Below are 21,903 nucleotides of genomic sequence, written 5' to 3' on the forward strand. Positions count from 1 at the left end.
TTAACGTTGGCGTACAGACGGCCGTCGTTCCTCAAGGAACTGTGCTCGCACACGCGACACCGGTCCCCGTGGTAGACACGGTTATGGGTAATGTGGGGACCGATCCTCTGGCTCAACCGCATTCTGAGGGGGACGATAGTTGGATGGACACACTATGTTCGGGCACGAGTGATCTGTCCGACTCCCAGCGTGCCGGCCTACGCACCCTTCTGACGGAATTTTCCGATGTTTTTAGTAAACACAAATATGACATTGGGTGCACGAAATTGTTGCGTCACCACATTGACACGGGTGACAATGCCCCGGTACGCCAGAATCCTTTTCGGTTAAGTCCGGCCGAAAAAGATCATGTCAAATTGGCAGTGGATGACATGCTGGCTGCAGACATTATAGCCCCTTCCACCAGTCCATGGGGAGCACCCATAGTGCTTGTCAAAAAGCACGATGGGTCCTTGCGATTCTGTGTGGATTTTCGCCGCCTTAATAAGATCTCCGTGGCCGACGCGTATCCACTTCCCCGGATGGACGAATCTCTGGATGCTCTGGCTGGCGCACGTTTTTTTTCTACGTTGGACTTGTTATCCGGATTCTGGCAACTCCCATTGGATGATGAGTCCAAGCCAAAGACTGTGTTTCGCACACCACACGGCCTATTCCAATTTAACCGGTTACCTATGGGATTACACTCCGCTCCGGCGACATTTCAGCGCCTTATGGAACTGTTTTTGGCTGGCTTACAGTGGAACGTCTGTTTGATCTATCTGGATGACGTCATCGTGTTCAGCAAGACATTTGACGAACACCTTTTGCGCTTGCGCGCCGTGTTCCTCAAAATGCGTGCTGCGAATTTGAAATTTAAGCCGCAAAAGTGCCACCTGCTACGGGAATCCGTACACTATTTGGGGCACATCGTCAGCCGCTCGGGCATATCCACCGATCCCGCAAAGACGCAGTGTGTCAACTCCTGGCCAACCCCCACCTCGGTGGCTGAGGTCAGGAGTTTCATTGGATTTGCGTCTTATTACCGGCGGTTCGTCGCGGATTTCGCGACCATTGCTAAGCCCTTACACGCTCTGACGGCGAAGGGAGTGAAATTTCACTGGGGCCAGGAGGAGGAGGTCGCTTTTTGTTCCCTTCGCGACGCTCTCGTGCGGGCCCCTCCATTGAGCTACCCCGATTTTTCGGAACCCTTCCTGCTCGATACAGACGCCAGCAATACGGGCATTGGGGGTGTGCTCTCACAGGTGATCTGTGGTGTGGAACGCGTCGTGGCTTATGGCAGTAGGGTTTTGTCTCCGGCGGAACAGAGATACTGCGTCACGCGTCGGGAACTCTTGGCTATTGTATTTTTTATGCAACAGTATCGCCCATACCTGTACGGTCGGCATTTCACTGTCCGTACGGACCATGCGGCATTACAATATGCCTTGCGGGTGACACAGCCTTCGGGGCAATTGTCCCGATGGCTCGAAATCCTTCAGGATTATGATTTCACGACCACATATCGGAAGGGTGCTCGGCACACTAATGCGGATGCGCTGTCTCGCCTGCCGCCCGCCTCAGATTGCGCTTGTCTCAGGGGATCGGGGCGTTGTAAGCCGCCAGAGGATAGCCCCCCCTTAGATATCCCGGTTCTCGCTGCTGCCACTGAGGACCCCTTGCCTGAGGGTCCTGTCGGGGAGGGAGGTGCGGACTCCTTGCTGGGGTTGTCCGTTGCGGAATGGGGGCGCCTCCAGATGGAGGACGCATCCCTCCTCGCGTTGCGTCGTCGCGCAGGGGGTTCCGTGCGGGGGGTCGCGGGGATTGATTCGTACGGGCTGCTCCAGGGGCTCCTAATGCATTGGGATGGAAGGGCCTGCCGTCACAGGCTTGTGGTGCCATCCGCTTTGCGGGGTAAGGCCGTTTGGGCCGCACACGAGCGACTTTTGCACCTGGGGACCCACAAGACCCTTGCCGTGCTCCAGCTGGATTTCTTCTGGCCGGGTATGGCAAGGGATGTGGATGACCTCCTGGGTGCATGCACTCAGTGCGCCCAACGACAACCACCAGCGAAAGGCGCCTGCCCACCGCTACAATCTATCACGGTCTCTCGGGTTAACAAACTCGTCGCACTCGATATATTGGGGCCCTTCCCTGCGACCCCTAGGGGTAACAAGTACCTGCTGGTTGGCGTGGAATATTTCACCCGATGGCCTATGGCATGGCCTCTTGCTAACCAGTCAGCAGCAGCCGTTGCCGAGGCCTTTGTCCAGGGCTATGTCCTCGACAAGGGTGCTCCCGAACGGCTGCTGACTGACCAAGGGAAGAACTTCTCTGGCGTCCTTCTGCACGAGGTGTGTGCGCTTCTTGGTACGAAAAAGATTCGCACTTCCCCCTATCACCCACAAACCGATGGCATGGTGGAGCGGCTGCATAGGACGCTCACATCTATGTTGTGTCACCAGGTGTGTGACTCCCAGACCGATTGGGACCTTCACATTCCGGGGGTTTTGGCCGCCTATAGAATGGCTCCTCACGCGGCAACCGGCTTCTCGCCGTTCTTTTTGATGTACGGTCGCGACGTTGACCCACCAATTGCGAATCAGCTCCGCGTCTCGGAAACCAGCAGAAAATCGAAATTGGCCGACCACGTTAAATTTAATATCCTGAGGTTGACCGAGGCGCGGGAGGCAGCGGCCCAAAACTCTTCCTCTCGGCAGAAGGCCAACGAGAGGTTGCGATCGCGCCAATCACGCACACATGCGTGGAAGCCAGGCGATCAAGCCTGGCTGCACTGCCCTCAGGTGCCGTTGGCGACCTCGGCGAAATTGTTGCGGCCTTGGAGGGGCCCTGTGGTTATTGTGAAGGTTATGCGGCCGCAGTGCGTTCGTATCCAGTGGGGGAAACGCCGCTGGTACGTACACCCCTCGCGTCTGAAGCCGTTTGTGGCGCCGCGCGTCCCTCCACCACATTACACAGGCCGAGCATGTGATGTCTCCGCTGACTCCCGGACGGCGTCTTCGTCACCTGCCCTTGATGCTTCGCTAACTGTTCCACCTTCAGGCGCCTCAAGAATGACGGCTTCCAGCGCGCCTGCGCCACCCGGTGGGGACGGAGTTTGCCCTTCCGGGGTGACGGAAGACGGTGCACCTGCACAGCCGGTGCCCACTGCCAGGCCGACCGGACCCTCCCCCTACGATGGACCCGCAAATCGGACTCGCGCCAAAATGCGCCGCTTGTTGTAAAAATGGTTCTTGTTACTCTTGTTGTTCACTGTTAAGTTTTCTTGCTGCGTTGATGGGGGGGGGGGGGGTACAATGTATATGTGTATATAGTGTAATTTTGTATAGGTGGGTTGGGTTATTTATTGGGGTGTTCGTTCTTATGAGGCACGCACGGGTGGGGGTTTGTTGTGTTTATTGTTCGAGTATTGTTGCAGCCGGGACGGCTGCGGGTTACACGGGAGGGGGTGATGTAGGGGTGCTATGGGGAATAAACACATGGCACGGGAAGGTGTGGTTCACCCACACCTTGGTGGCTACAACAACGTCCGCTAAGGCTCCAGTGGGTATAAAGTGCGGGGAGCCAGGGAGCTCGGGGCAGAGTGTGGGGCCCGAGGCTGAAGCAACCAGTGAAGAAAGAAGGCCAGCTAGGTGAGACCCTGGAACTCCTGTGACCGCTGCCCTTTTCAGGGCCGGCACAGCAAGCCAGTGGTGCGGCCCCAGAGCCCCAGAGTCAGAGTCCTTCTAAGGGCCGGTCTGGTCGGCGGGGTGCCGAGATCTGTGCCTAACCAGGGCCGGATCTGATAGCCTCCCTTAGAGCCCTACCAGGAGGAACTGGGAGCCTAGAGCTTAGGCTAGAGAGCCTGGGGTGTGTTCCTGGGTTATACGGGTGGAGGGGCCGCTACCCCTTCTAGTGTAACCCTTGTTAAGGTTTAAATAAATAGTGCTGCTTCTATTCTGCCGTCTCCGTGTCCTGGAACCCACTACACATGTATGCGCAGGTGGTGACTGTGGTCAAGTCTGGTTTATTTAAACTCCACCAACGCCGTGGTTTGTTACCTTTCATTTCAGCTTGTGCCCTTAAGTCATTATCTCATGCATTTGTATCGACTCGTCTTTTACGCAGGGCTTCCACGTGTCTTGTTGAGGCGGTTTCAGTTAGTGATAAATGTGGCAGCCCAAATTCTGAGGCATGTCGCCTGTTTCGAGCACATTACTCCCATTATCCATGATCTGCATTAGCTTCAAGTAAGCCTTCACATCCAGAATAAGTTAGCTATGATGGTCTATAAAGCGCTGCATGGTCTTGGACCAATGTACCTGCGGGCCCGACTGATCAGTCATAGGACTGGGGTTGATACACTATGTTCTTGAGAGCATGACCTACTCTCCCAGCCTTGGTTCTTGCGCTCAACGCAGGGGGGTCTGGCATTCTCAAGTGTTGCCCCAAGATTCTGGAATGCCTTGCCAGTGGTGATCTGGCATGCTACGAGCCTCAGTATGTTTAGGAGGGAGTGCAAGAGTTAACATTTTCTCATGGCTGTTACTTAAATATGATTTCATTGTTTTTGCATTTTTACTTTAGTGTACGATATTTAGATACCCATTCAGTGGAGGTCATATTACATTTAAAATAAATACGGTTATATGGTTATAATTATGAATAACCCAACCAATAATGCGTATGGTATATTTTCAGATTAACATGATCCCTTGTAACGGATATGACGACATTTACCCCTCGTCAGATTTTTTCACCCGAAAGGCCCACAGTGATGACATCACCTTCACTCTATTTCAGACCAAAACAGGAGGAATTCCTCACAATTCTGGCTATCGCTTGATGAACCTGATTATAATCACCAGCGAAACGATATACTTGAATTGTAGATGGTTGTGGGTTTACTCTCCAACACACCTGTGTGCTGATCTAGTCAATAATTACCACGTTTTGTTTGCATGACAGCCCTTACTAATTGGCTGTGCCAGGCGGTGGTGGGTTTAATGACGCACTTATATTTACACGATCTAACACAAAAACCTTTATTTGGGGTGTACATAATAATTTGGCACATGTCATGACGGGAACTGCAAGATCCGACCATGTCCGTCCAGTATTCGCTGATTTGCATTGGCTTCTGGTTGCCGAACGAATACATTATAAGAGCACTCATTACACACATCGTGCTTGTTACAAATTAACCACTTTTTCTTGCTGATCTCGTCAAGGAGCATAAACCATCACATGACCTCCGGTCATACCCGCAGCAGCGACTTTTGATTGGCCATCCAACAAATACAGTCACTGCATCGCACGCTTTCAGATGCGCTTATGCGGGCATCTGAAACACTTCCTTCCGATATTAGGAAGCTACTGGAGCTATGCACTTTAACATTAATATTGAAAACGCATTCCTTTAGAACTGCTTTGTGTTGTTTGCTGTCCTTCCTCCACACCTCCGATCAGCACGGTTGGCTACGTACGGTGCAAAGAAGTTCTATACACATAAATACAAGACTGCCAGCTGAAGCATGAGTGCTGGCCTCCCAGCTGAAGTTCATTGGAGCGGATGTGCTGTGCAGACATCGAATCGGTGGACTTAGTGTAACAGGATTATGCAGGGCCATAGGCATGAGTGAAGTTCTGACTTACACCTCATGCATGTGGCTTTGTGTGTGGCACCATTTGAGGTGCTGCTTACATCTCCATTTTTGTGTTTGTCATTGTTTGCACTCACTGAAGTATAACACAAACTTTGACACAGAATCAAGTTTAAGATGAAGTAGGACATCGGAATACACTGAATCGCGGCTATGAAAAAATTGGACGTTAGCATAATATTGATTTATAAGTATAAAGGACAAGTTTTAAGAGCGATTTAACACAACAGTCTTATCGACTATATAAAGAAATGAATGTAACATTTTACGTAAAAATCGCACATCAATACCATTGTTTTGTATGATCTGTGAACCGAAAAATGTAATTATGGATAAAATCGTATATTTTCAAGATGGCTGCCCAATAGACTTTGAGCATGGTGCCTGATTGACTGAGCAGAATCAATACAATTAGTCTCGATTCACGATCCACAGGACCATATGTGGCCAAAGATATGCCCATTCGGCCAACGCCACGCCTACTTTCTTCCATATATGGGCAAATATCTGATGGGCGATTTCATTGGGTGTATTTTATAGCGCCACTGTACCTACCTCCTTGTCTGTGCCCGCCTCTATGCCTACCTCCTCTCCTGCCCACTCATCTGTCATTGGTGACCCAGAATAAAAGGGTGGAGTGGACTGAGCCCTCCACCTCCTAACCACCCCTTCCCTCATCTCAATGTTGTCATCATCATCATTAAGACTCTTTGGGTCTTTCGGTAAAGTCACGTAGATAGATATTTATTATTATTTTACTATCTACGTGACTTTACCGAAATACCCAAAGAGTATGAATCCCTGCAGTCACGAAAGCTTTAAGTCATCATCGTTAATGTTACAGGTGTAGTGTTTGACTTTACGCGGACAACTTCTGTCTTTCTTCAAACACCACTTTATTTACATCATTCAACATGTCCTCCACACTCCACAGTATCCTGGTCACAACGGCTCGCTCGCCGTACTCCGCTCGTCCCGCTCACCACCTTTGTCTCCCCACTATCACTTCACTTCTCCGCACACAGCGTCTTCGCACACAGCGAGTCTCCGTTCAGCAGCTCCGCACACAGCGTCTTCAGCTCCGCTATTGCTACGCTCTCTCCACTGCTAGATATTCTCCACAGCTCCTCCGCACACAGCGTCTTCGCACACAGCGAGTCTCCGTTCAGCAACTCGCACACAGCATCTTCGCTCCGCTACGCTCTGTCCACTGTTAACTATTCTCCTCAGCTCCTCCGCACACAGCGGGTCTCCGTTCAGCAACTCGCACACAGCGTCTTCGCTCCGCTATCGCTATGCTCTCTCCACTGCTAACTACTTCGTCTTGCTTCAGCTCCGCTAACGCTACACTCACTCCACTGCTAACTACTTCGTCTTGCTTCAGCTCCGCTAATGCTACTCCAACTCCGTTTCTCACTATGTCTCCAGCTCTGTCCCGAACTCTGTTTCTACTCCCGACGCCTCCTCGCCCTTGACAACAGCCACAGCCAATCACCGCCGTTGCTGATCCTCTGTCTAAATTGGCCCAACCGTTACCTCATCATTTCAGCCTTTGCACCTGGCTGTCCTAAGACGACCCACACTGTTTACGCTTTCTCCATAGGCTGACCCCAGATAAACCCACACTGTCCGTGTGATCATGCAATCGCGCAGTTTCCACAACACACCTTCATACTCCACTACACAGGTATGTAAAGGTAATGTAATTTTTACTTGTTTTATTTTTGTCACTGCGTAAGTACTGCATTTTTTCGGTGTTTAGTTAATAAACAGGCAACTTAATTAAGCTATGCTGAGTCTGACCATGCCCGTGGTTCCCATAACCCCTTATTTCCTCTGGGACCCCCGTACCAACCACGGATTTGCCTACCATGGCCTTTTCCAGGAATCTAACCCCCGCGGTTGGCAAGGGATTGCTGGATTTTATTTAGTCCCACCCCATTCATCTTGTTACACACAAAACTGCTTTCAATTATTACTTAATTTCCACTTAATCTATCCTCACACTGTTGATAATTATCCCAATGTGTTGCTCAATAATAATTTGGAGGAAGGGGGGGTTCACAGAAAGAGTACAGCACATAGGGACACACAGTGTGAGTGATCGCTTACCTCTGCACACTTCCCTTGTGTCTGGTTCTTGGTGACAATGAAGTTTGTCATCACAAAAAACGTATTGGGCTCCTGTAGGACATGTGACGAGGCAACACATTAATAGAGATGGCGTCATCCTTACTTCACAGTGACCACAAAACGTATTAATTAAAGTGCACTCTTACACTTAAAGGACACCTATCCAAACAGTAGCTCTTATTTTTGTAACTATGTACCGAGATTGTGCATCCCAGGATGTTTTATAGAAGTTAAGCTTGATTAATGAGAAAAAAACACATGTAAAAAAATATATTTCTGAGCAACAGACACGACACTCATTGATGCTTTAAAAAGTACAGCAGTCACAATACAATGACATCACTTCTCCATCAATGTGGACAAATGACACCAGTGACATTTAGGCATATGCCTGTTGATGAGGCCTGTGTGTCTCGGGAGACAATTATTTCGTGCCTTACGAGGTCAGCTGTGGGATTTGTAGTGCCTAGAATTACTTAGTAGGCCAATTCTTGAGTGGGAATCCTTACCACAACCATTGCAAGTGAATGCGGTGGCAGCTCTAGAAATGGTCGTTGCTTTACGTATATTTACGTAACTCTCTGTTGGTCTGCCATGCAGTGTCTTTTGCAGACATCTTTGAAGCACAGTACTGGGAAACCAGTGGGTTGTGTGCCTGATGCCAGCTCGCCATACAAGACATCCTTGTGTATTCTGCCATCTTGCATGCAGTGCACGTGTCCATGCCATCTAAGGTGACTTTGACTGAGTAGAGAGTACATGCTGGGAATGTTGGCCATGTTGAGGACTGAGGTGTTGGGAATGCAGTCTTGCCATCTGACACCGAGGATGCGCCTGAGACAGCGGTGGTGGAATGTGTTTAGTCGATGTTCTTGACAGGCATATGTTGTCTAGGACTAAGACCCATAGAGGAGGATGCTGAGGAGGACACAGGCCCAGTACACCTGTACTTTGGTGTTGAGAGTTAGGGAATTGTTCTCCCAAGCTATTTTTGTCAATCTGAACATAGCTGTAGACGTCTTCTCAATGTGCTTGTCAATCTCTGTGACACGGTAAAAAGTTGCAGGTGATGGTGGAGCCCAAGTTACGACCAATAAAGTTATTGTGTGCATTACCAATAACAGTTTTTGGTAATAATTGTGTGCATGTTATGAAAGTTTACAATTTATAGAAGCAAATATCAAAAATATATCAAAATTGACAAACCGAACAAAAATTATATTTTTGCCTGTAGTACCTGGCCTTAACTAATAATCTTAACAGGTACATTAACAATAAATTGAGGGTAAAGTTAGCACTTTAGATATCTTTACTGAACCGAAATACAAAACCACCAGTACTTGCCTCACCTGCCAGTAAATTATCATGAGCAAACAAGCTGCTAGAAACAGAGGAAAAACAGATAGCACCAATCTATTCCAGACTTAACTAAGTCACGTAAATTGAAGAACAAGCGTGAATAAATGCAAGAATATGTATGAAATACATGCCTTGGGGACAAACATACATTTTGTAGATTATTTATTGTATTAATTAACAGCCGAGGTGTTGGAATGTTTTATTTGTAACGTCCAGATAGGTTTAAAGAAAATAAAAAAACTACATTTCCATCGCAATACAAGCGACTGCTTGTGTTGTGATCGAAACAAATGACTGCTTGTGTTGCGATTGAAACGTCATTTTTTTCTTTGAACCTACAGTATATACGTGACTTTACCGAAAGTCCCAACGAATATGAATTCCTGCAGTCACAAAAGCTTTAACTCAAGATTTAGCTTCCAATGTTTATGGATGGGGTGTCTCTGACATCCAGGCCCATGACATTGGTCTTTTTCACGCTGATTGTCAGGCCAAGGTTGTTGCAGGCATTGACAAGCTGGTTGATGAGTGTCTGCAGACCTTGTTTTGTGAGCTGTCAGTGCGGCATCATCAGCGAATATGAGTTCTCTGATGAGGACTTTTCGGACTTTGGCTTTGGATCTGACGCGGAAAAGGTTGAAGAGTTTGCTATCAGATCTTGTATGGAGAAAGACTCCCTGTGTGAGCAGAAGTGAGGAAAATATGGCAAACAGTGTAGGGGCAAGCACGAACCAGTGCTGAGCACAGGAAATGCCTCTGAGGTCGTGCCGCTGTGCTGTATCGTTCCTTTCATGTGGTCATGGAAAGAGTAGATGACTGCCAGCAGCTTGCGTGGGCAGATGATCACTTTCAGGAGTTTGCTGATGAGGTCAAAGGCCTTTGTTAGATCGATAAATGCAGGGGCATTCTCTGTTCACGACACTTATCCTGTTGCTGATGCAAGGAGGAGAGCATGACGATGGTGGACCTTCCTGCTCTGAAGTCACACTGTGCCTCAGGATACGTCTTCTCAGCTAGTATCTGCAACCTGCTGAGGACCACATGGGCAAAGGTTTGTCCCCCGATGCTCAATAGAGAGATGCCGCGGTAGTTATTCCAGCCCCCATTGTCACCCTGATTTTTGTATCGGGTGAAGATGTTGGAGTCTCTCATGCCTTGAGGCACTTCACCTTCTTTCCAGCACTGGCAGGGACGTTTGTGGAGTTTCATGAGGATGGCAGATTTCGCATGTTTCAGTACATCAGTTGTGATGACATCCTGTCCCGTGGACTAGCTGCTGGCTTGTGAGTTGACGGAGTTGTCAAGTTCCTTCAAGGTTGGAACATTGTCCAGTTCGTGCATGGTTTGGTCGGGGCTTTACAGCAGCAAGGGCAGCCTCTGGCACACTGTTGCCTCGTCAGTAGAGCTCTGAGTAGTGTTCGACCCATCCGGCCATTTGCTCGTGTTTATCAGTGATGGTGGCCCCTGTGCTAGATTTCAGGGAGGCAGTCCTCCTGATGTTTGGACCAAAAGCTGTCTTGAAGCCTTCATACATGGCACGGATAAAGGCGAGTTGGATCCTACTGCTGAGGTTCAGCCAGTAGTTGGCACAGCGTCTGGCGGTCGTTTGAGCTGCACTGCGGGCAGCTTTCAGAGTGCTTCATTATTCTGCACTTGGGGTTTGCTTGTTCTTCAGGAGTGCCGTGCACTTGGCTTGGAGGATGGGTTCCAATACAGTCAGGTGTTCCTCAAACCAGTCTGTGTTCTGTCTTTGTCTGCTTTTCCAAAGGTGTTGATGGCTGCATTGAAGATGGCGTCTCTGATGCATTCCCACTTTGTCTCCATGCTTCCATCTGTTGTTTTGTGTAGGGGCTGCTCAAGGCTATGTTGGAATCCTCTGGAACACTAAACCGCAAGGCTTCTTCTTCTTCCCCCCTCGCACGTCTGAACTTTAAAACCTTCTCCCATCTATATTCCCCAAGCTCTTTTCGCCTTGCTCACTTGCATTAGCGACTGAACTCATATCTACGATACCTCCAATAATATTGCTTGCTGCTGGCGCCTTGGTACTTTGAGGCTATGGGACTGCACTTAGCAATCATCATTTAAAAATTACTGATGTTATTAATTTCTGCCATTACTTGAAATTATATATTACTATTTTACGTAACAAAATAGTTTTTGTCACTTAGAAAATGTTAATCTGGCGTGTATACAATCACTGTTGGAACCACTGAGACCTGTGGTTCAAATCCTTGTGATTAAGCCATCAGATTGGTATGAGTTCAGTCACTAATAACTGCGCAAAAGCCATATTTGTATTTGGATAAAAAATATTTTCGACAGATTCAGCTCTGAGAATGACATATTCGGTTGTTTTGCTATGTGAATAACTCTTTGCAGAAGCTATAAATAGATGCGCCACAGTGTCGATTACGGGCTCAGATGTACTTGTGCAATGCCCCCTTCCATAGGCCATTCTCAAACATGGAATGATGTCACACTGCTTTCTGTGACAATGCTCAAGGTGTTGGGGTTACATAACATGTCAATATAGAAAATCACAGATTGAATATACTGTAAATGGAAAAGCTAAATAAAAAAATAATACATACCTGGTCAGGCACGACGTAGTCGGCCGAGTCGAACGTTCTCACTCCCTCATTGGGGATATCGACTTTAGCCGTGCCTTTCACTTTCACACGGACAGCGCTGGTCACATCCTCATACTCTCGATAAGCATGTTCAAAACCCACTACATATCTGCAAGCACGAAATAAACACCATACTTATTAACATAATAATTAAGTATTATAAATATCCGGTACACTCTCAAACCATTTTTCACAAGTGTCCTGCATTGGATGTTTGATGGTATTACCAAATTACGACATCAAAACAGTGATTACTAACTCACCAATAGCTCATGCCTGCATCTGCTTGTTCCTCTCCTCCATACAAAAAAACAATTACTCTTCTCTAGCACCATACCCTGAATAACACATCACGTTATTATTACCTGACTCTCCCTCCTACATTATCTTCTCTGACCTAATTCTGATTTAATTTTGCGAGCACCGAAGTAAATTATACCCCCAGATTATTGGTGCCGCAGTGGCTAGGATATGTTTTCTCCCTTGCCAGATATACAGGAGGCCATGGGTTCAATCCCGACCCAGAAGCCTGCTGTATATTTGGAGTTTGAATGTCTCTCTCTCCCCATGGTCACGTGGAATTTTCTCTGGTCCTCCGGTTTTTCCCTCCACATTTAGAAACACACGTTTCGAGTATTTGGCCGCTATACATTTCCACATGATAAAACACTTCGTTGTGCTATCATTTATGGCCAGGTTGTTTCTCAAAAAGCTTCATAGCTCAGTGGGCCTTACCTGAAAAAATTAAATCGTAATAGTTTTGTCACACAGGAAAACACGATTAATGATGATCATGTGACCAAGTATACAGTAAATTATCTCTGCCCAGTACCCCCTTATGATTATCGCTGACACAATCATAACATATGTGCCTCCAATCTCCATATTCCTCCCATTCCCTAGGTTTTGGAGTACTTGCTTGAATCGCAGGCATAGAACATATCTAATCTGTCAAGTCATAGTGCTTTGCATTAGTTTTGTGTTTTTCGACTGTGTACTGCCATGTTGTCTCATGGTTGACTGGTTGTTGGTGTTCAGGCTCACTCAATGGTCATGGTATCGTGTATGCTTGGGAGTGATGTATTTTGTACTATTAGTCTCAGTCTGGTGCTGGTTGTTACTTTATTCAGAAGAATAGTTTTGCATGGAAGGGTTGTGCTTTGCGTCAACTTGATTCGGCATATTCATATCTAAAATAACAATCCCAAAATCAATTGGAGGTTGCCAAAGCCAATCTTAATTACTGACGCGGACAAATAGGCTTTGTCACCTTACAACCATATGAATCGGTCCGCGATATTTGTTTTCAATGCTTTGGAATTGATGATGCAGTTTCAACTTATATACTTTATTTATTTAAGGGGAACCACAGTTGGTGAGATGTTACCTTCCTCGCCTGGTATGCAAGAGGTCAGGGGTTCTATCCCAACCCTGACACCTGCTGTATATTTGGAGTTTGCGTGTTCTCCCCATGGTCGCGTGGATTTTTTTTTCTCTGGGTCCTCCGGTTTATCCCTTCAGATTTAGAAACGTGCATTTAGACTATTTAATTTGTTATGCTACTAGGAATGTCCAAATAATGGGTCACTTTGTTAAGCTATCAATTGTGGCCAGGTTGCTTTTGAACAACAAGGTTATCCATACCTCGATGGGCTTGTCTGGTACGATGGGGATGGTTTAGTTTTATTTGTATGTTTGGGTCATTTGTTTACCTTTCTTGTACTGTGCACTACTGTCGTGTTTGTATATTGATTGTTGTTGTAGTGTTCTTACCCGTTGCCCCTACTGAGCTTTATAGCTCATCAGATTCCTCCTGCAGGCTTAATAAATATTCTTATTGTGATTTGATAGTGTCGTTTAGGTCCTCAGTGGACATGTAGATATTCTTGACACATTTCCACCTGCATTTATCCAATTACCAATTCCCTTGGGTAAAAAAAAATATTGCATGGCAAACCCCGTCGTTTTGTTTGACACATCTCAATATGATAGTTTATTGAACTGTTTCACCATTAGTTATGTTTTGTAATATTCTTGAAACAAAATTAGTGTAACGGTTTTTAAACTAGGGCCAATTTAAATGAGTGGACAAACATATTGACCAATGTAGTTCTCTAAAAAGAAGGTTGCCGTTTCTGGCGTCATGTCTGTGAATGGCTATACTTCAACCCACTTAGAAAAAGCTACGCAACATTATTTTCCTCCGTTGTTTCCCATGGCAGGCCCAACATATCACAATATTTTGCATCGGTGAAAATTTTTGGTGTATTTAGTAAAACTATTGGTATAGTTAGGGGGCAATTGATGCTAAAAATCTTCAGCGGTTTTCTAAACGTCTGCACATCTCTATACATGTGTGACACAATACGCTTTGCACGTAACCAATGCAATGTCTAGGCTGTTTATACTGCCCTGTTATCCCCTTTTTAATGGGTCCCGAATGGTGTCAACCAAGTGAAGCGTCACTCTGAGGTGCTGGGCATTATTCTGCTACAAGAAGAGCTCTATCCACCCCTCATAGTCACAAGCTGTGAGCAGTTCACCAGCGTCTGTTAGTACTTGTTCACTCGGGATCTTGAATACCCAGTACCATAACTATATTTTGCAGGTAGGACGATGGCAAAAGTGAGGACTTCTGGGGACTTACAATATATCTTCCTAAGCAGGGTGGACACGGCACAGGGCAATAGATGAGGTGGGTGCACTACCATAGAATGTAGACGATGCTTCCTGCCAGTTCATTTTTTTTCCTTGTAACTCTAAAATTTGGACCTGTCCAAGTAGTTTGCAATCCATCTAAGCACTTAGGTATACATGAGGTTATCTCACCTGACTTTGTTCATAATAATCTAAAAAGAAAAAACAAATTGCTTAAGTTATCACATCGGCTTTTGTGACAAATATCATCCATAATACAGGTTTTTTTTCAGGTTAGATTGCGTAAATATAAAAATATGACACATCAATGATCTGGCCACATGGCAAAGATACACTTAACAAATTTCTAAATAATCTCAACTCGGAAAACCAATCCATTCAGTTCACCATGGAAGTGGAAGCTGACAGAACTCTTACCATTTCTGGATATTCTGCTTGGACGGGTAGAAATGGTAAAATAACACAGCGTTTACCGAAAGAAAACTCACACTGACGCCTATCTGAATGCAGTCACACCATCACCCCACACAGAAATCATCTCTCATCAAGACGCTTATACATCTGGTTTAGAAAGTGTCAGATGGTGATAGTCTGAGAAGTGATATGAAACATGTTAAAGAAGGGCTGCAATTGAACGGTTACAATTAATGCACAAATCAACAGGACATTGAATGCCAAAACCAAATCAAATAACACGACTGTTGAAACTGACCAAGTAATTACAATTATTAAAATACTGTACATTGCGGGAGTAACTGATAAACTAGCTAGATGTTTGGAAAAACAACAGATCCGAGTCAGATTTGGCATGGTACATAAAATACAGAAATTCATATATAGTACAAAAGATGTATTACTGAAGCTATCAATAGAAGGTGTGTACCAGATTAAGTGCACCTGTGGCAAATGCTATTTTGGGCAAACAGGACTAATGATCAGCACGAGCCTAAAAGAACACCAAACAAATATTAAATTATCCCAAATACAACTGTTGAGGAGTTCCCGACGACGACTCGGAGACGGTTTGAAGGCAAGGACTTTCGCCAAAGGTTTATTATAGTATATTACAATTACACAAAGGGTGTGACAACTTCCCAGGGGTTAGGGGTCCTACACTAAGTCCTGGTCCAGCCCGGCTAGCTCCGGTCTCTCTCCCTCGAGTCGGATGGGGGCACTAGCCAACCCCACCGACCGGGAAGAGCAGCACCTCCTACGGTTACCACCGGCTTGACTCCTGACTCTTCGTCGATCCCTCTCTACCCCTGGTTCCCTCTCCACCCTTCTCACTCTACCCGTTCCCATGGTGACCCCGTTTTCGTCACGGAGTCCCCCTTAAATACTAGAGACATGACGTCATCGAGCCGCCCAGCGCGCATGACGCCACGTTCCGTGACGTCATCGCACTGGACGACACACATGACGTCACGTCCCCATTTTACTCCTCTACACAACTGTCAGCAGTGGCAGAACACGCGTTCCAACAGACGCGCTCAATTGATTTTAATAATGTTGAATTTCTCTGCAAAACTAGTTACTAATGGCCTAGACTAATTAGATAATCTATCGAAATTGAGAGAAATAAAAATAATCGTAACCGTTCGGATAGCTACAGACTTAAAGATGCTTGGAAGCGAATCATTAAAAAATACATCGTTTAAATGCATACCTTAAACAGGTCATTATACTTCGATAGGTATTACCGTTGGTACAGCTATTTAAGTGTACACATGACAATGGACATGCATTGTCATTTATATGCATTCATTAATACCCCCCCCCCCCAACACACATTGCTCAAGAAGTGCTCACAATTGATGTCATGACATCTACCCCTCTATATAAGGAACGAAACAGGATAATGTATCCACCAATCTGGCTGTTGCCTGATTAAAATAGTTGTAATTACTGGCAAAACGTCGTAGTCAGATTGTAAATGTTGCAGCTTTGCTCTACAACACATTGGTGTGCTGTACCCGTAACGAATTGGCATGTTCTGTTTGCATGACAAACCTTACTAATTGACTGTGTCGGTAGGTGGCGGGTTTAACGATACATTTATATATTTAAGTCATCTAACCCCAAAAAAACCTGTATTATAAATTGCCTAATATATGTGGTGTGCTGGTAGTAGCATCCGCCAATTTCTGTGTGAAGTAATATCACATCTCTGCAAAGCAATCTCGTGTAAAAATAGGATGCCAAAGGTGACGTCAACTATGTGTTCAAACAGAATTGTACAATAATGTTTTTGATAAAAGAAAATGTAAAGTAGCTGAATTTTATAGGTGGCTAGCTGTGCAGTTTTGGTGATAGATGTATCTCATACAATAATGTGAATGGTTCAACATCGTTTATGGAGTCAGTGAAACATATTAGGATGTGAAGTAGATATCCGATAATGGCTGTATACATATTCCAAAAAAATGTTCTGGTTCCTGTAAAGGGTATTTACAGCACCAATAATAAACATGTTTATCAGGAAGAAAGAGGTATTCTTGAAAGGGGGTACATTTCTTTAAATCACTACTTTCAAATCGTCTAGACCAGTGGTTCTTCTTAACCTGGGTGCACGCCGCAAGCCCTGGGGGTGTGAAATGCCATTTCTGGAGGTGTGCAAGACATGGGCGGATTTTTTTAAAAGGTAAATAATCTAAAACACAAATTAAGCACGTGCACGTGAGTAAAACTACTTGGTTTAATTAAACCTATGTATTTGTTAACATTATACAGTTTTATTACTATGGCAGATGTAAATTATTTTTGTTGTTATAGATACAGCGTGATATTTGATGATTATAATTAACTAAATTGTTGCTTCTTAAAAGGATTATTTTTACGTTGCGATTATGATTTGCCCGCAATTTTTGTCTCGTATCTGTTATTTATTATCGATTTATTTTACTGACTTCTTGCGTACGTTGGAGAAGCGGCGGTATTGTTTTTGTTGATGAAGCCCTGTTTTTAGAGCTTCTTGGGCTCACAGGGTACTTCAACATAAACTGAACCGAATTTTAACGATTGAGAACCAAAAGGGTGCAAGGCTGCAGTAAAGGTGAAGAACCACTGCGTCTAGAATGATATAAAAACAGTTTAGCTTGCCTCGCACCATTCTCGTATCTGGGGTAGACGATAATGAAAAATGTATGTTGGAAACTTACATGAAATAGTATGCGATGATGATGACAGCCAATGCTACATACTTTGCAGGCTTCAACCAGGAGCACTCATATTCTACAGTTTGAACTATATCGTAACGGATGAAGACATTCTTGACCTGGAACAAAAAATGACAATTCAACGTTCACAATCGTTATTTCTCACTGAGGCTGAATGTAGAAGTGTCCAACAGGGTAGTTTGAGACCCTGGGATATCTGTTTACTTAAAAAATGCAGATGAGCCTCTCGGAGGCCAATGACACCCACAAGTACTGGGAAGGGGTGACTACACCTCGAGTGTTTTTTTTTATTACAAACACCAATCACCACACAATGACAACATAATCCCACAAATTAGATACATTAGAATAACACGATTTGCACAGACTGCTCCGGTACTGTGAAAGCTGTGAAAGTTGCCTCCCGAGATCAAGAATCAGGGTTTGATGACAGAACAGCTACTAAAAATAGACAGATAATATAAGGAAATCATATTCCAAGAAAAAGAGTGGAGATCAACACCAAGAGAAGAACCAGGATAGGGTCATTGGAAGAGCAGTATACAATTCAAAAAGGGCAACTTGTAATTGAGCTAAATGAAACATCAACACATTTCGATTTAAGTTCAAATAGATGGATTGAAACAGGTCGGGTCCAGATTTAGAATTATATTCTGTGGTAGAGAGGGTAGAAAGATTGTCATTAGCAACAGGAAAGCAACGCTCCATGACCAAGTTTGTATGAGTGAATGAGCAGATATTTACGTCAACCTACATCCATTTTAGAGATTGCAACTTTTCAGTTGTATCAGTAGTGGAACATTATGCAGTTACTGAGACAACAGAAGAGGATATCAAAGGGGAATTATTATCAAATGCAACAGTCGCGTTTATGCATGGTGCCCAAGTAGGACATCCTTCTACTCTTAGGGGACATCAATGCCGAGGTGAGAGGCAAGTATAATGAGTAGGGACGTTTACTCGGGTGGCATTATATCAGTGGGGGCGAATACTATTGCAATCAGGTTTGTTAAGTTTTGCAGCATAATTAGGTGAAGTATTTAGAACACCTTTTAAACAGAAGTCACGCAACCTTACATACAAAAAAATTAATGATGGTAATATGGAGACTAATGAATATATTGAAACCAAGGAACAACATGGGCCATCTAACCTTAGGACCAGAGATAAAAGTGCTGCAGATATTAATACAGAACACAAACTAGTGGTTGCAGAATTAAGACTGAAGCTAGGGAGTAAGTGCCCTATGTGACATATTACTAAGCATCTTAGGCATGCTTGCTGTACTTGCGTACTTGATAAACGTGTAGTGGGTCCCCATGGAGACTGGAGACGAAGCTTTTAGAGGCAACACGTTTATTTCAATAACTGTTACAATAATGCTATCGGTCCCTAACACAAGGGGTGATGGCCCCTTTACCCGCTACCTGGGGAGATATGGCCACCGGGCTTACGTGCCCTATCACTGGGACCACGGGCTCTCAGCCCTCCACAGCGTTGGTGTATGTGGCTTTTTCAGTAATATTTTGCTGTTTTTTTCCTGGATTTTCTGTTTGCACAGTCACATAGTCACTTTAAGATGTTTTCTTGTTCATGTTTTTGTTTTTTGTTTGTTGCAGTTGCACTCAATTCAAGAGCCAAATGGCTCACAGGGCTATACCAAAGAAATTGAACTGAAAACTGACCTAGGGGAGGCTACGCTGACTCGACCTAGCCAGGGTACGGGTCTCGACCACTGGCCCACGCTCGGCCCCAGCCCTTAAAAGGACGTCGGGTCCCGGGGGTCTCCAGGGTCCTAGCCAAGCTGGTCTTCAGTCCTTTTCTTCAGAGCACTGCCCCGAGTTGTCCTGAGGTCCGTCTTTTATATCCACCTCGGGGTCTCTCTGCCCTTGGTACCGCCCCTTTCTGGAACCTTCTAGGGGGCTCTGGAATAACCCCCCAAACCTTCACCTGGGGTCGGGGGAACTCGGCATCTCAATGGCCCGGCTCTCTCTCCCTATCTCAGGGTGGCACCCCCTACAGACTCATGCCCGCAACTACAGGTAAGTGTACATAGGGCGGCGTGTGCTATGTATTTCCGACGCTACAAAAGAATGGGAGTCAGCCAGTAGCTGAGACATACTGGGAAGGCTTTGAGGAAGTTGTAGTTGAGTCAATAGAAAGTAAGTAAGTATAATTGTGGATAAGTGTTCAAACCAAGGAAGCCATGAATAGGGCAGGGAAGTAGCAGATGTTGCTTTGTGAGGTCAATAGGGAAGAGCAGGGGAGGATGTATTCCAATATTCTTAGCTCTTTCGGTAAAGTCACGTTGAAGGGAAACAATAAAATAATAAAATATATATAAAACAATAAAAATTCTTACGACGTTTCGATCATAACACAAACGGTCGTCTAATGACGACTAATGACAACCGTTTGTGTTATGGGTTTGATGTCATGGCATCCTGGCAAAGGTTTGCTGGCATAATGTTGGACAGAACCAGTAGTTACTCAGTGGGAGCACGTTTCAGATGTGCCTGTTATTGTGCAAAGGATGTTGTTGATCTGGACGTCCAATGTCTGTGTGTGGGCGCTTAATGCCCAGACTGGCGGACAGTACTCAGTGCTGGAGTAGACCATTGCGACGGGCAGGTGTTGCGCGATGCGTGTGAGCAGCCGTGTGCACTCTATCAATGTGTATAATGCCAATAGCAGTTAGATGGGCCTATAACCTTAAGCATTATGTTTTGGTTTTCCAGGTTTAAGCAAGGTGATGACGTCTGCTGTCTTCCAGGCCCTGGGGATTGTGCCACTTAAATCGCCAGTCTTGGCCAATAGGTCTCAAATTCTTGAGAAATTCATGATAGATATTTTCCTTGCCTGCGACTTTTTTGGCTTTGCTGGCCCGTAGTGCGTCAATTGTCTGTTCGCTTGAGTACAGATGGGAGAATGGAGTTTGTTGGTAGGCTTCTCACGATTTCAGGGAGATCTTTGTGTACATATTGTTTGCGCCGCTTTATTATTGTGACTTTTGTACAGGCAAGAAATCGAGAGGTGATTTGGATGGCCATCACTTGCGGCGCCTTTTTTCTGGGCAATATGTCTTGTGGTACCATTTTCCCCGTGAAAGAAAAGTGCACGTATCTGTTCCAGTAATTGTATAAGGTAGTGCCATACATTTATGAAACTCTGTGCCTTTTCATGTTTTCATGGTCAACTCCGTGCCTTTTTATGGCCAACTCCAAGCAGTCATGTTTCAGCATCACGTGATTTCCTCGGCATACATTAATATGCACACACCCTGCAGTGAAATGCTAATGAATCAATATGCTTAATTAGTAGTGATCCATAAGTATCCATGTCAATCTGTCTGTCTTCTCGTGTATCTCTATCAACGTTTATTTCTCCCCAATCTATTTGTCTGTTTTTATGGCGTATTCTCTGTCTCACTTTTTTTTCATTTTGTCCTGTGTATGACTTTCTCAATATGTCACGCCCTCCTCAGCACTCCACGATGCTTCCACATCCGTTTTTTTTTTCACACTACCACTGGATAGAACATACACAAAAGCACCCTTTACCTCATCCAATACTACCTTTGGTCTTCCATTGCGTATCCACTCCATTTCCACTGGCTGTTGATGTCCTTAAGTGTTTCTAGAGATAACTTTGGCTCCAATATGATTGCACGCCCAGCTTCTTTGCAATCTAGGGGTGAAAATAAACATTGCATGTAAAAGACTTGCTCAAAATGCCATTGAATCAGAATCTCTATTTAGACTGAAAGAATAATCAAATGAGCGATGAAGCTCTTTTTCACGGATGTTCAGTATAGGCGGGTCAGCAAGTTACAATAACAAACAATACAAAAAAACTATAGGAGTTCAAAATAGAGAGCAAGGTAAGCAAGTCACGAAATCAATAAAAATATGTATAAAGTTAGATTTTTCAACACTAAATGCAAGCTTGGGCAAAGCAGCAAACAACGACAAAAAGGTCCCAGATCACACCAAGACAATATACAACCCCTCAATAAAATCGAACATTAAAATGTAACTATCGATGTACAGGATCAAAGTTACGAATCACATTCGCAAATGTGGTTGTATCCAGAACTTTTCCTATCATATGGCTGCTGATGTAGATACAGAGCAACAACTACAATTTCACAATCAGGTAGTCAAGCCAAATAACCGCATCAGGAGCAGCAGAGTGAATCGCTGTGATGTCTCCGTATTTGTTGATTGGGCATTGCGTCGTAATATGTTGTACAGTCTGTTCTGGATAACCACAGTCACACACTTAAGTATTATTTTTAATTTT

At 45.0% G+C, this 21,903-nt stretch overlaps 1 protein-coding gene across 1 annotated transcript in view; it reads right to left on the reverse strand.

The window, feature by feature from the left end:
- LOC116957483 (P2X purinoceptor 4-like) overlaps positions 1–21,543 on the reverse strand; it is a 61,506-nt gene extending 39,963 nt beyond the window's left edge. Inside the window, exons 1-4 of the mRNA XM_076056257.1 lie at positions 21,177–21,543; positions 17,584–17,699; positions 11,729–11,876; positions 7,755–7,826 (exon numbers count right to left, since the gene is read on the reverse strand). Coding sequence (XP_075912372.1) covers positions 7,755–7,826; positions 11,729–11,876; positions 17,584–17,699; positions 21,177–21,206 — 366 coding nt within the window. The 5' untranslated portion in view covers positions 21,207–21,543. The remainder of the gene's footprint in view (positions 1–7,754; positions 7,827–11,728; positions 11,877–17,583; positions 17,700–21,176) is intronic.
- Positions 21,544–21,903: the final 360 nt, after the last annotated feature.

The sequence above is a fragment of the Petromyzon marinus genome, chromosome 75 (genome assembly GCF_048934315.1).
Source record: "Petromyzon marinus isolate PM22_M1 ecotype Great Lakes invasive population chromosome 75, UKy_Petmar_22M1.pri1.0, whole genome shotgun sequence".
Taxonomy (NCBI): domain Eukaryota; kingdom Metazoa; phylum Chordata; class Hyperoartia; order Petromyzontiformes; family Petromyzontidae; genus Petromyzon; species Petromyzon marinus.